Genomic DNA, 11,710 nt, shown 5'->3' on the forward strand with positions numbered 1-11,710 from the left:
GACAAGCATGGTCAAATAATAATCAGGAATAAATCTCAGTTGGCTTTTCATAGCCGATCATTAAGAGTTGAAAACAGCAGGTCTGGGACAGGTAGGGGTTTCGTAACCGCAGGCAGAACAGTTGAAACTGGAATAGCAGCAAGGCCAGGCGGACTGGGGACAGCAAGGTGTCATCATGCCCGGTAGTCCTGACGTATGGTCCTAGGGCTCAGGTTCTCAGAGAGAAAGAGAGAACGAGAGAATTAGAGAGAGCATACTTAAATTCACACAGGACACTGGATAAGACAGGAGAAGTACTCCAGGTATAACCAACTAACCCCAGCCCCCCGACACATAAACTACTGCAGCATAAATACTGGAGGCTGAGACAGGAGCGGTCCGGAGACACTGTGGCCCCATCCGAAGAAACCCCGGACAGGGCCAAACAGGAAGGATATAACCCCACCCACTCTGCCAAAGCACAGCCCCCGCACCACTAGAGGGATATCCTCAACCACCAACTTACAATCCTGAGACAAGGCCGAGTATAGCCCACAGAGGTCTCCACCACAGCACAAACCAGGGGCGCCAACCCAGACAGGAAGATCACGTCAGTAACTCAACCCACTCAAGTGACGCACCCCTCCCAGGGACGGCATGAAAGAGCACCAGCAAGCCAGTGACTCAGCCCCTGCAACAGGGTTAGAGGCAGAGAACCCCAGTGGAGAGGGGAACCGGCCCGGCAGAGACAGCAAGGGCTGTTCGTTGCTCCAGAGCCTTTCCGTTCACCTTCACACTCCTGGGCCAGACTACACTCAATCATATGACCTACTGAAGAGATAAGTCTTCAGTAAAGACTTAAAGGTTGAGACCGAGTCTGCATTTCTGGGATCTTTTATTTCTGGGATCTTTTATTTCAGCTCATGAAACAACACTTTACATGTTTCAGTATATAAATGAAACGTTGAGTCTCAAATAACCGCCTGCCCTTTTAATAGCAGGGTAACGGGACACATTTCAGTTTCAAATAAATGCCTGGTCTAAATGAATTGTTTATGAGGTTACCATGAATTACCATGAATTGTTTACGAGGTTTAATGTTTGATTTGTTACATTAAATAATTCAGTAATGACTCAAATGACGTCAATCATCTATTTTTATCGGCAGTAAGACACACAGCTGAGAACTGCTAGCTAACTGGCTAACAGAGAACTGCTAGCTAACTGGCTAACAGAGAACTGCTAGCTAACTGGCTAACAGAGAACTGCTAGCTAACTGGCTAACAGAGAACTGCTAGCTAACTGGCTAACAGAGAACTGCTAGCTAACTGGCTAACAGAGAACTGCTAGCTAACTGGCTAACAGAGAACTGCTAGCTAACTGGCTAACAGAGAACTGCTAGCTAACTGGCTAACAGAGAACTGCTAGCTAACTGGCTAACAGAGAACTGCTAGCTAACTGGCTAACAGAGAACTGCTAGCTAACTGGCTAACAGAGAACTGCTAGCTAACTGGCAAGAACCGAAACAGTCAACAGCTTCAGGAGTACAGACCCCCAGGATTTGTCTGATCGCCCTCTAGTGGTGAAAGTAAGAACTGCAGAAAATACAGTCAAAGAAGATAATAATTATTCTGTCAACTAATATTTTGTATATTTTTTAGGCATCCTAAGAAAAGAAACGTGACAGGGTGTAAATGATAACACATTAGTGCAGGAAATGAAGACATTGATTATGCTGGAAGTGAATGCTGGAAATAAACAATTAACTATGCAAACTATGTTGTTTACATGAAGCTCCACAACGAGACAGGGTGCAGGTCAGCCTGCCAGCTTAGTGGAGTCTGCCACTAGCACAGTCAGTGTAGTCAGCTCAGCTATCCCCGTTGAGACCGTGTCTGTGCCTCGATCTGGGTTGAGCAATACTAAACATGGCGGTGTTTGCCTTCGTTTATTCCAGTGAGATTGCTATCGGCCTATATCGGACAGGAAGACGTGATCTTCCTGTCCGGTTTGTCGCCCCCTCGGGCTCGTGCAGTGGAGGAGATCTTCGTGGGCTATACTCAGCCTTGTCTCAGGGTAGTAGGTTGGTGGTCTGTTGATATCCCTCTGGTGGTGTGGGGGCTGTGCTTTGGCAAAGTGGGTGGGGTTATATCCTGCCTGGTTGGCCCTGTCCGGGGGTATCATCAGACGGGGCCACAGTGTCCCCCGACCCCCCCCCGTCTCAGCCTCCAGTATCTATGCTGCAATTCTCTATGTGCCGGGGGGTTAGGGTCAGTTTGCTATATCTGGTGTAAATCTCCTGTCTTATCTACTAGGTGAAAAAATCTGTCGATGTGCCCTTGAGCAAGGCACTTAACCCTAATTGCTCCTGTAAGTCGCTCTGGATAAGAGCGTCTGCTAAATGACGTAAATGTAAATGTAAATGTAGTGTCCTGTGTGAATTTAAGTATGCTCTCTCTAATTCTCTCTCGCTCTTCCTCTCTCCCTCCCCTCCTGGAGGACCTGAGCCCTAGGACCATGCCTCAGGACTACCTGGCCTGATGACTCCTGGCTGTCCCCAGTCCACCTGGTCGTGCTGCTGCTCCAGTTTCCACTCTTCTGCCTGCGGCTATGGAACCCTGACCTGTTCACCGGACGTGCTACCTTGTCCCGGACCTGCTGTTTTCAACTGTCTCTCTCTACCACACCTGCTATTTTAACCTCTAAATGCCCGGCCATGAAAAGCCAAGTGACATTTACTCCTGATGTACTGACCTGTTGCAACCTCTACAACCACTGTGATTATTATTTGACCCTGCTGGTCATCTATGAACGTTTGAACATCTTGGAGACAAATCTGGCCTTAATGGCCATGTACTGTTATAATCTCCACCCCTCAGAGCCTGGTTCTTCTCTAGGTTTCTTCCTAGGTTTCTGCCTTTCTAGGGAGTTTTTCCTAGCCACTGTGCTTCTACATCTGTATTGGTGCTGTTTGGGTCTTTAGGCTGGGTTTCTGCATAGCACTTTGTGACATCTGCTGATGTAAAAAGGGCTTCATAAATAACATTTGATTGATTGATTGATTAAGGAAATAGATGGCTGGCTCATATAGAAGCCTGTCTCTAAAAAGCGCCTGTTGTGTTCAGTGATTTCAGCAAATAAACACCCAGTCTATGAATTGAAGATCTATGGAATACAATTACCAGTCAAAAGTTTGGACACATCTACTCATTCCAGGGTTTTTCCAAATGTTGACTATTTTCTACATTGTAGAATAATAGTGAAGACATCAAAACTATGAAATAACACATATGGAATTATGTAGCAACCAAAAAAGTGTTAAACAAATCAAAATATATTTTATATTTGAGATTCTTCAAAGTAGCCACCCTTTGCCTTGATGACAGCTTTGCACACTCTTGGCATTCTCTCAACCAGCTTCACCTGGAATGCTTTACAACAGTCTTGAAGGAGTTCCCACATATACTGAGCACTTGTTGGCTGCTTTTCCTTCACTCAGCGATCCAACTCATCCCAAACCATCTCAATTGGGTTGAGGTCGGGTGAATGTGAAGGCCAGGTCATCTGATGCAGCACTCCATCACTCTTCTTCTTGGTCAAATAGCCCATACGCAGCCTGGAGGTGTGTTGTGTCATTGTCCTGTTGAAAAACAAATGATAGTCCCACTATGCGCAAACCAGATGGGATGGCGTATCGCTGCAGAATGCTGTGGTAGGCATGCTGGTTAAGTGTGTTTTTAATTCTAAAGAAATCACTGACAGTGTCACCACCAAAGCACCCCCACACCATAACACCTCCTCCTCCATGCTTCACGGTGGGAGCCACACATGCAGAGATCATCCGTTCACCTACTCTGCATCTCACAAAGGCAAAGCGGTTGGAACCAAAAGTCTCCAATTTGGACTCATCAGACCAAAGGACAGATTTCCACCGGTCTAATGTCCATTGCTCGTGTTTCTTGGCCCAAGCAAGTCTCTTCTTATTGGTGTCCTTTAGTAGTGGTTTCTTTGCAGCAATTCGACCATTAAGGCCTGATTCACACAGTCTCCACTGAACAGTTGATGTTGAGATGTGTCTGTTACTTGAACTCTGTGAAGCATTTATTTGGGCTGCAATTTCTGAGGCTGGTAACTCTAATGAACTTAATCTCTGCAGCAGAGGTAACTCTGGGTCTGTTTTGGTTACTACATGATTCCATATGTGTTATTTCATAGTTTTGATGTCTTCACTGTTCTTCTAACATGTAAAAAATAGTAAAAATAAAGAAAAACCCTGGAATGAGTAGGTGTGTCCAAACTTTTGACTGGTACTGTATATATATATATATATATATATATATATATATATTTTAACTCCCCCGGGCTGGATCCGGCCCACGGGTGGTAGTTTGTTCACCCCTGTTTTATAAAGTTAGGGGAAAGGTTACCTCTTTGATAGCCTTGAGCAGGTCGGGTTTGTGCGGTGCGCTGGGCGGGATGCAGCGATGACCACACAGCTTCAGCGCTGTCATGAACATGCCCACAGCGGTCTGCTCCTCTTTGGTCAGAGCATCTTTGTGGTCATGGAGCATCTCATACAGATACATGGCCAGCTTGGGACCGTGCTGAGAGAAGAGAGAGGAGAGAGGGAGAGGAGAGAGGGAGAGGAGAAGGGAGAGGAGAGAGGGAGAGGAGAGAGGGAGAGAGGAGAGAGGGAGAGAGGAGAAGGGAGAGAGGAGAGAGGGAGAGGAGAGAGAGAGAGAGGGAGAGGAGAGAGAGAGAGAGAGAGGAGAGAGGGAGAGAGGAGAGAGGGAGAGGAGAGGGGAGAGAGGAGAGAGGGAGAGAGGGAGAGGAGAGAGGGGGAGAGGAGAGGAGAGAGGGAGAGGAGAAGGGAGAGAGAGAGAGAGAGAGAGAGAGAGAGAGAGAGAGAGAGAGAGAGAGAGAGAGAGAGAGAGAGAGGAGAGAGGGAGAGAGGAGAAGGTAGAGAGGAGAAGGTAGAGAGGAGAAGGGAGAGAGGAGAAGGGAGAGAGGAGAGAGGAGAGAGGAGAAGGGAGAGAGGAGAGAGGGAGAGGAGAAGGGAGAGAGGAGAGAGGGAGAGGAGAGAGAGGAGAGGAGAGAGGGAGAGAGGAGAAGGGAGAGAGGAGAAGGGAGAGAGGAGAGGAGAAGGGAGAGAGCAGAGAGGGAGAGAGAGAGAGAGAGAGAGAGAGAGAGAGAGAGGGAGAGAGGAGAAGGGAGAGAGGAGAGGGAGAGAGGAGAGAGGGAGAGGAGAGAGGGAGAGAGGAGAAGGGAGAGAGGAGAGAGGGAGAGAGGAGAGAGGGAGAGAGAGAGAGAGAGAGAGAGAGAGAGGGAGGAGAGAGGGAGAGAGGAGAAGGTAGAGAGGAGAAGGTAGAGAGGAGAAGGGAGAGAGGAGAAGGGAGAGAGGAGAAGGGAGAGAGGAGAGAGGAGAGAGGAGAAGGGAGAGAGGAGAGAGGGAGAGGAGAAGGAGAGAGGAGAGAGGGAGAGGAGAGGAGAGAGGGAGAGAGGAGAAGGGAGAGAGGATAGAGGTAGAGAGGAGAAGGGAGAGAGGAGAGGAGAAGGGAGAGAGGAGAGAGGGAGAGAGAGAGAGAGAGAGAGAGGGAGAGAGGAGAAGGGAGAGAGGAGAGGGAGAGAGGAGAGAGGGAGAGGAGAGAGGGAGAGAGGAGAGAGGGAGAGGAGAGAGGGAGAGAGGAGAAGGGAGAGAGGAGAGAGGAGAAGGGAGAGAGGAGAGGGGAGAGGGGAGAGAGGGAGAGGAGAGAGGAGAGGAGAAGGGAGAGAGGAGAGAGGGAGAGGAGAAGGGAGAGAGGAGAAGGGAGAGAGAGGAGAGGAGAAGGGAGAGAGGAGAGAGGGAGAGGAGAAGGGAGAGAGGAGACAGGGAGAGGAGAAGGGAGAGAGGAGAGAGGGAGAGGAGAAGGGAGAGAGGAGAGAGGGAGAGGAGAAGGGAGAGAGGAGAGAGGGAGAGGAGAAGAGAAGAGGGAGAAGAGAAGGGAGAGAGGAGAGAGGGAGAGAGGAGAGAGGGAGAGGAGAAGGGAGAGAGGGAGAGGAGAGAGGGAGAGGAGAAGGGAGAGAGGAGAGAGGGAGAGGAGAAGGGAGAGAGGAGAGAGGGAGAGGAGAGAGGGAGAGAAGGGAGAGGAGAGAGGGAGAGGAGAGAGGGAGAGGAGAAGGGTTCGTGAGTCAATGTGCGTGTTTGAGATTGACTGCAGTCGGACTGTTCTGGATTATTGATCTACAAATGGCCTTAGTCAAACTGACTGACGTCTATCTAAGACTAAGTGGATGATGGGCAGGGGTCCATCCCTCCCTTCATCTACCACCGACAAGTCTGACCTCCAGTAACCCACCCTGGAGGAGGAACAGTCTGACCTCCAGTAACCACCCCCTGGAGGAGGAACAGTCTGACCTCCAGTAACCACCCCCTGGAGGAGGAACAGTCTGACCTCCAGTAACCACCCTGAGGAGGAACAGTCTGACCTCCAGTAACCACCCCCTGGAGGAGGAACAGTCTGACCTCCAGTAACCACCCTGGAGGAGGAACAGTCTGACCTCCAGTAACCACCCTGGAGGAGGAACAGTCTGACCTCCAGTAACCACTCCCTGGAGGAGGAACAGTCTGACCTCCAGTAACCACCCCTGGAGGAGGAACAGTCTGACCTCCAGTAACCACCCCCTGGAGGAGGAACAGTCTGACCTCCAGTAACCACCCCCTGGAGGAGGAACAGTCTGACCTCCAGTAACCACCCCCTGGAGGAGGAACAGTCTGACCTCCAGTAACCACCCTGGAGGAGGAACAGTCTGACCTCCAGTAACCACCCCCCTGGAGGAGGAACAGTCTGACCTCCAGTAACCACCCTGGAGGAGGAACAGTCTGACCTCCAGTAACCACCCCCTGGAGGAGGAACAGTCTGACCTCCAGTAACCACCCTGGAGGAGGAACAGTCTGACCTCCAGTAACCACCCCCTGGAGGAGGAACAGTCTGACCTCCAGTAACCACCCCCTGGAGGAGGAACAGTAATCCAGACCAGGCTGCCATGGTAACTAGGAGTATGAAGATGTGTCTCTGGGTTATTTGAGAGCCAAGGCCTTGGCAGCTGGACCTCTACTGAACGTACATGGGAACATGAGACTGACCTACAGTAACCCCCCCATAAGATGGCAACATGAGAGACTCATTTTCTCTCTTTCGATCTTGCCCTCTCTCTCGATCACTCTCTCTATATCTCATCCTCTCTCTCGACCTCTGACCTGTCACCTTCAACCTGGGGCTCTCCCTGAGAATGTCTGGGGTCAGCACCTAACCCTGACCCTAACAGCGACATCCGACCTCTCACCTTAAACCTGGCGCTGTGGCTCTCCCCGAGGATGTCTGGGCTCAGCCCTAACCCTGACCCTAACAGCGACATCCGACCTCTCACCTTAAACCTGGCGCTGTGGCTCTCCCCGAGGATGTCTGGGCTCAGCCCTAACCCTGATAGCGACCCCCGACCTCTCACCTTAAACCTGGCGCTGTGGCTCTCCCCGAGGATGTCTGGGGTCAGCCCTAACCCTGACAGTGACCCCTGACCCCTGACCTCTAACCCGGGGCTGTGGCTCTCCCCGAGGATGTCTGGGGTCAGCCCTAACCCTGACAGCGACCCCCGACCTCTCACCTCTAACCCGGGGCTGAGGCTCTCCCTGAGGATGTCAAGGTATGCAGGGTCGAACACAAACTCAAGAACCTCCTTCCTGTCCCTGAGGGGTAATGCAGGGGAGAGGGTGTGCACCAGGAGACGTCCGATCTGAACCCTGAAGGTGTCCCGACACGACCACAGGATCCTCCTCCACTGCTGCCTGGGGGCCCCGCCACGACCCGTACTGCCCTGGAAGAACAACCATAGACCCACATTGAGGAAGTCAGTTTAGTATTTTTTTGTATCATATTTTTTTCCTATTTTTTCACACCAGCTACAGACATGCACATTCGAACAACAACTGACAGACACACACAAACAATGACTACATCTCCTCTGCCCAGACCCACATGCCCAGACCTCCATCCCTGCCCAGACCCACATGCTCAGACCTCCATCCCTGCCCAGACCCACATGCCCAGACCTCCATCCCTGCCCAGACCCACATGCCCAGACCTCCATCCCTAGTACCTGTATTATTGTTTGCCACATGGCCTTAAAATGTTACCAATTTGTTTTTCTCGGTCGTCCGTGCCATTTCAATAATAAATCATTACATTTTTTTCGTTGTGTCAATGATGGTGGAATGATTGATTTCCACGTTTTTATTATACGTTTTTTCAAGATGAGTGATGAGGAGAGAATCGTCCAGCCCATTGGGTATCTCACTACACCCCCATATGCCATGTCTTGAAATATGCAGACAGACGGATTAAAAGTACATTTACATTGTAATACTTCTGACAGCCAACTTTCTAGCTCCGCCCATAACGTTCCCAGAAAGCTTATTGAGTAATAACACTAGACATGACTCTGTCGTTGTAGAATTTGTAAAATTTTAGCTAACTGTAATTCTATTAGTTATGCTCTCCATATTGTGCCAATATCAGTTATTTAAAGTCTTGGTTCCAATAGCTAATATTTTCTTCTAAGAGGTTGTCAGTTGGATAGGATCTCTGCAAGGTTTTGCATATCTTACCTATCATAGGAACATCCTTTTCTGAAGCAAATAAGATTCCCTCAAGGTTGCTCTGACGTCCGAAAGATTTCAAATCGAAATTTTGTGAAATGCAAATGTGAAAATACAGTGGGGAGAACAAGTATTTGATACACTGCCGATTTTGCAGGTTTTCCTACTTACAAAGCATGTAGAGGTCTGTCATTTTTTATCATAGGGACACTTCAACTGTGAGAGACGGAATCTAAAACAAAAATCCAGAAAATCACATTGTATGATTTTTAAGTAATTCATTTGCATTTTATTGCATGACATAAGTATTTGATACATCAGAAAAGCAGAACTTAATATTTGGTACAGAAACCATTGTTTGCAATTACAGAGATCATACGTTTCCTGTAGGTCTTGACCAGGTTTGCACACACTGCAGCAGGGATTTTGGCCCACTCCTCCATACAGACCTTCTCTAGATCCTTCAGGTTTCGGGGCTGTCGCTGGGCAATACAGACTTTCAGCTCCCTCCAAAGATGTTCTATTGGGTTCAGGTCTGGAGACTGGCTAGGCCACTCCAGGACCTTGAGATGCTCTACGGAGCCACTCCTTAGTTGCCCTGGCTGTGTGTTTTGGGTCGTGGGTCATGCTGGAAGACCCAGCCACGACCCATCTTCAATACTCTTACTGAGGGAAGGAGGTTGTTGTCCAAGATCTCGCGATACATGGCCCCATCCATCCTCCCCTCAATACGGTGCAGTCGTCCTGTCCCCTTTGCAGAAAAGCATCCCCAAAGAATGATGTTTCCACCTCCATGCTTCACGGTTGGGATGGTGTTCTTGGGGTTGTACTCATCCTTCTTCTTCCTCCAAACACGGCGAGTGGAGTTTAGACCAAAAAGCTATATTTTTGTCTCATCAGACCACATGGCCTTCTCCCATTCCTCTTCTGGATCATCCAGATGGTCATTGGCAAACTTCAGACGGGCCTGGAGATGCGCTGGCTTGAGCAGGGGGACCTTGCGTGCGCTGCAGGATTTTAATCCATGATGGCGTAGTGTGTTACTAATGGTTTTCTTTGAGACTGTGGTCCCAGCTTTCTTCAGGTCATTGACCAGGTCCAGCCGTGTAGTTCTGGGCTGATCCCTCACCTTCCTCATGATCATTGATGCCCCACGAGGTGAGATCTTGCATGGAGCCCCAGACCGAGGGTGATTGACCGTCATCTTGAACTTCTTCCATTGTCTAATAATTGCGCCAACAGTTGTTGCCTTCTCACCAGCTGCTTGCCTATTGTCCTGTAGCCCATCCCAGCCTTGTGCAGGTCTACAATTTTATCCCTGATGTCCTTACACAGCTCTCTTGTCTTGGCCATTGTGGAGAGGTTGGAGTCTGTTTGATTGAGTGTGTGGACAGGTGTCTTTTATACAGGTAACGAGTTCAAACAGGTGCAGTTAATACAGGTAATGAGTGGAGAACAGGAGGGCTACCTAAAGAAAAACGAACAGGTCTGTGAGAGCCGGAATTCTTACTGGTTGGTAGGTGATCAAATACTTAAGTCATGCAATAAAATGCTAATTAATTACTTTAAAATCATACAATGTGATTTTCTGGATTTTTGTTTTAGATTCCGTCTCTCACAGTTGAAGTGTACCTATGATAAAAAATTACAGACCTCTACATGCTTTGTAAGTAGGAAAACCTGCAAAATCGGCAGTGTATCAAATACTTGTTCTCCCCACTGTATCTGCATTGATCAGTCCAAAATTGCTTTTTAATTCTGTCATGGAAATACATTTATTTCCTGTTACCAAGTCATTTACGGATTCTATGCCTTTAAGTTTTTCATGTGGACCAATTTATCTGTGAATTCTGAAAAGCTATCCAATGATTGTTCAATAGGGTTGTGTTTTTATGGAGCGATATTGGTTCTTGTAGAATACTTTTAGTTTTCTTCCATATTGTTATAGTGTTCTTAACTATGAAGTTGTTAATGTTCTTAGCTTTATCCTTTGAAAATAGACAAGTAAAAAGATTCTGGGGATGAGCAGGTGCATCTTCAATATGGACCCATTGTTTCTATATGTCTCTAGTAAAAACCTTGGGTAGCGAGTTGATACAATTCCAAGTCTGGAAGGTTATAACCACCCTCGGACTCAGGAAGATGGAAAAATCATTTTTATTCTATGAATTGTATTTCCCCATATAAAGTCTTATGACCGAGAATACTTTTTTAAAGAATGTCTTCGGTTGGGTAATTGGTATTATCAAAAAATAAATTCAAAAACTTTAGGAGCCATGCTATCCTGAATTCTACCTGTAACCTTTATTGGGAAGATGGTTCCATTTAATTAGATCTGCTTTCATATTGTTGAGTAATGGAAAACAGTTATCTAATAACGTTATCTTTATATATCTGTTGTTTGTTGTCACTTACTAAGCATCCTAAGTATTTGATATTTGTTGTGGTCCACTTAAAGTACATTTTATATCCTGAGATTTTAGAGTATTCTGAAAATCTTTATAGCAAGGGGGGCATTGAGTTTTCAATATTGGTCAGGTATATCAGTCGTGAAGAGGGCACGACAAAGCCTATTCCCCCTCAGGAGACTGAAAAGATTTGGCATGGGTCCTCAGATCCTCAAAAGGTTATACAGCTGCACCATCGAGAGCATCCTGACTGGTTGCATCACCGCCTGGTATAGCAACTGCTCGGCCACCGACCGCAAGGCACTACAGAGGGTAGTGTGTACGGCCCAGTACATCACTGGGGCCAAGCTTCCTGCCATCCAGGACCTCTATACCAGGCGGTGTCAGAGGAAGGCCCTAAAAATTGTCAAAGACTCCAACCACCCTAGTCATAGACTGTTCTCTCTGCTAAGGCACGGCAAGCGGTACCGGAGCTCCAAGTCTAGGTCCAAAAGGCTTCTTAACAGCTTCTACCCCCAAGCCATAAGACTCCTGAACAGCTAATCATGGCTACCCGGACTATTCGCAAAAAATATTATCTTTGTCCCCATGTGCAGTTGCAAACATTTTACATTTACATTTTAGTCATTTAGCAGACGCTCTTATCCAGAGCGACTTACAGTTAGTGAGTGCATACATTATTTTATTTTAT

General features: G+C 47.9%; 1 protein-coding gene across 1 annotated transcript in view; it reads right to left on the minus strand.

Annotated features, from left to right (window-relative positions):
• Positions 1-11,710, minus strand: part of lyst (lysosomal trafficking regulator) — a gene marked incomplete at its 5' end in the record, with an annotated part of 184,562 nt that overhangs the window by 60,956 nt on the left and 111,896 nt on the right. The window contains 2 exons of the mRNA XM_045214042.1: positions 4,407-4,583; positions 7,621-7,830. Of these exons, the coding sequence (XP_045069977.1) occupies positions 4,407-4,583; positions 7,621-7,830 (387 nt within the window). The remainder of the gene's footprint in view (positions 1-4,406; positions 4,584-7,620; positions 7,831-11,710) is intronic.

The sequence above is a fragment of the Coregonus clupeaformis genome, unplaced genomic scaffold (assembly GCF_020615455.1).
Source record: "Coregonus clupeaformis isolate EN_2021a unplaced genomic scaffold, ASM2061545v1 scaf0191, whole genome shotgun sequence".
Lineage (NCBI taxonomy): Eukaryota > Metazoa > Chordata > Actinopteri > Salmoniformes > Salmonidae > Coregonus > Coregonus clupeaformis.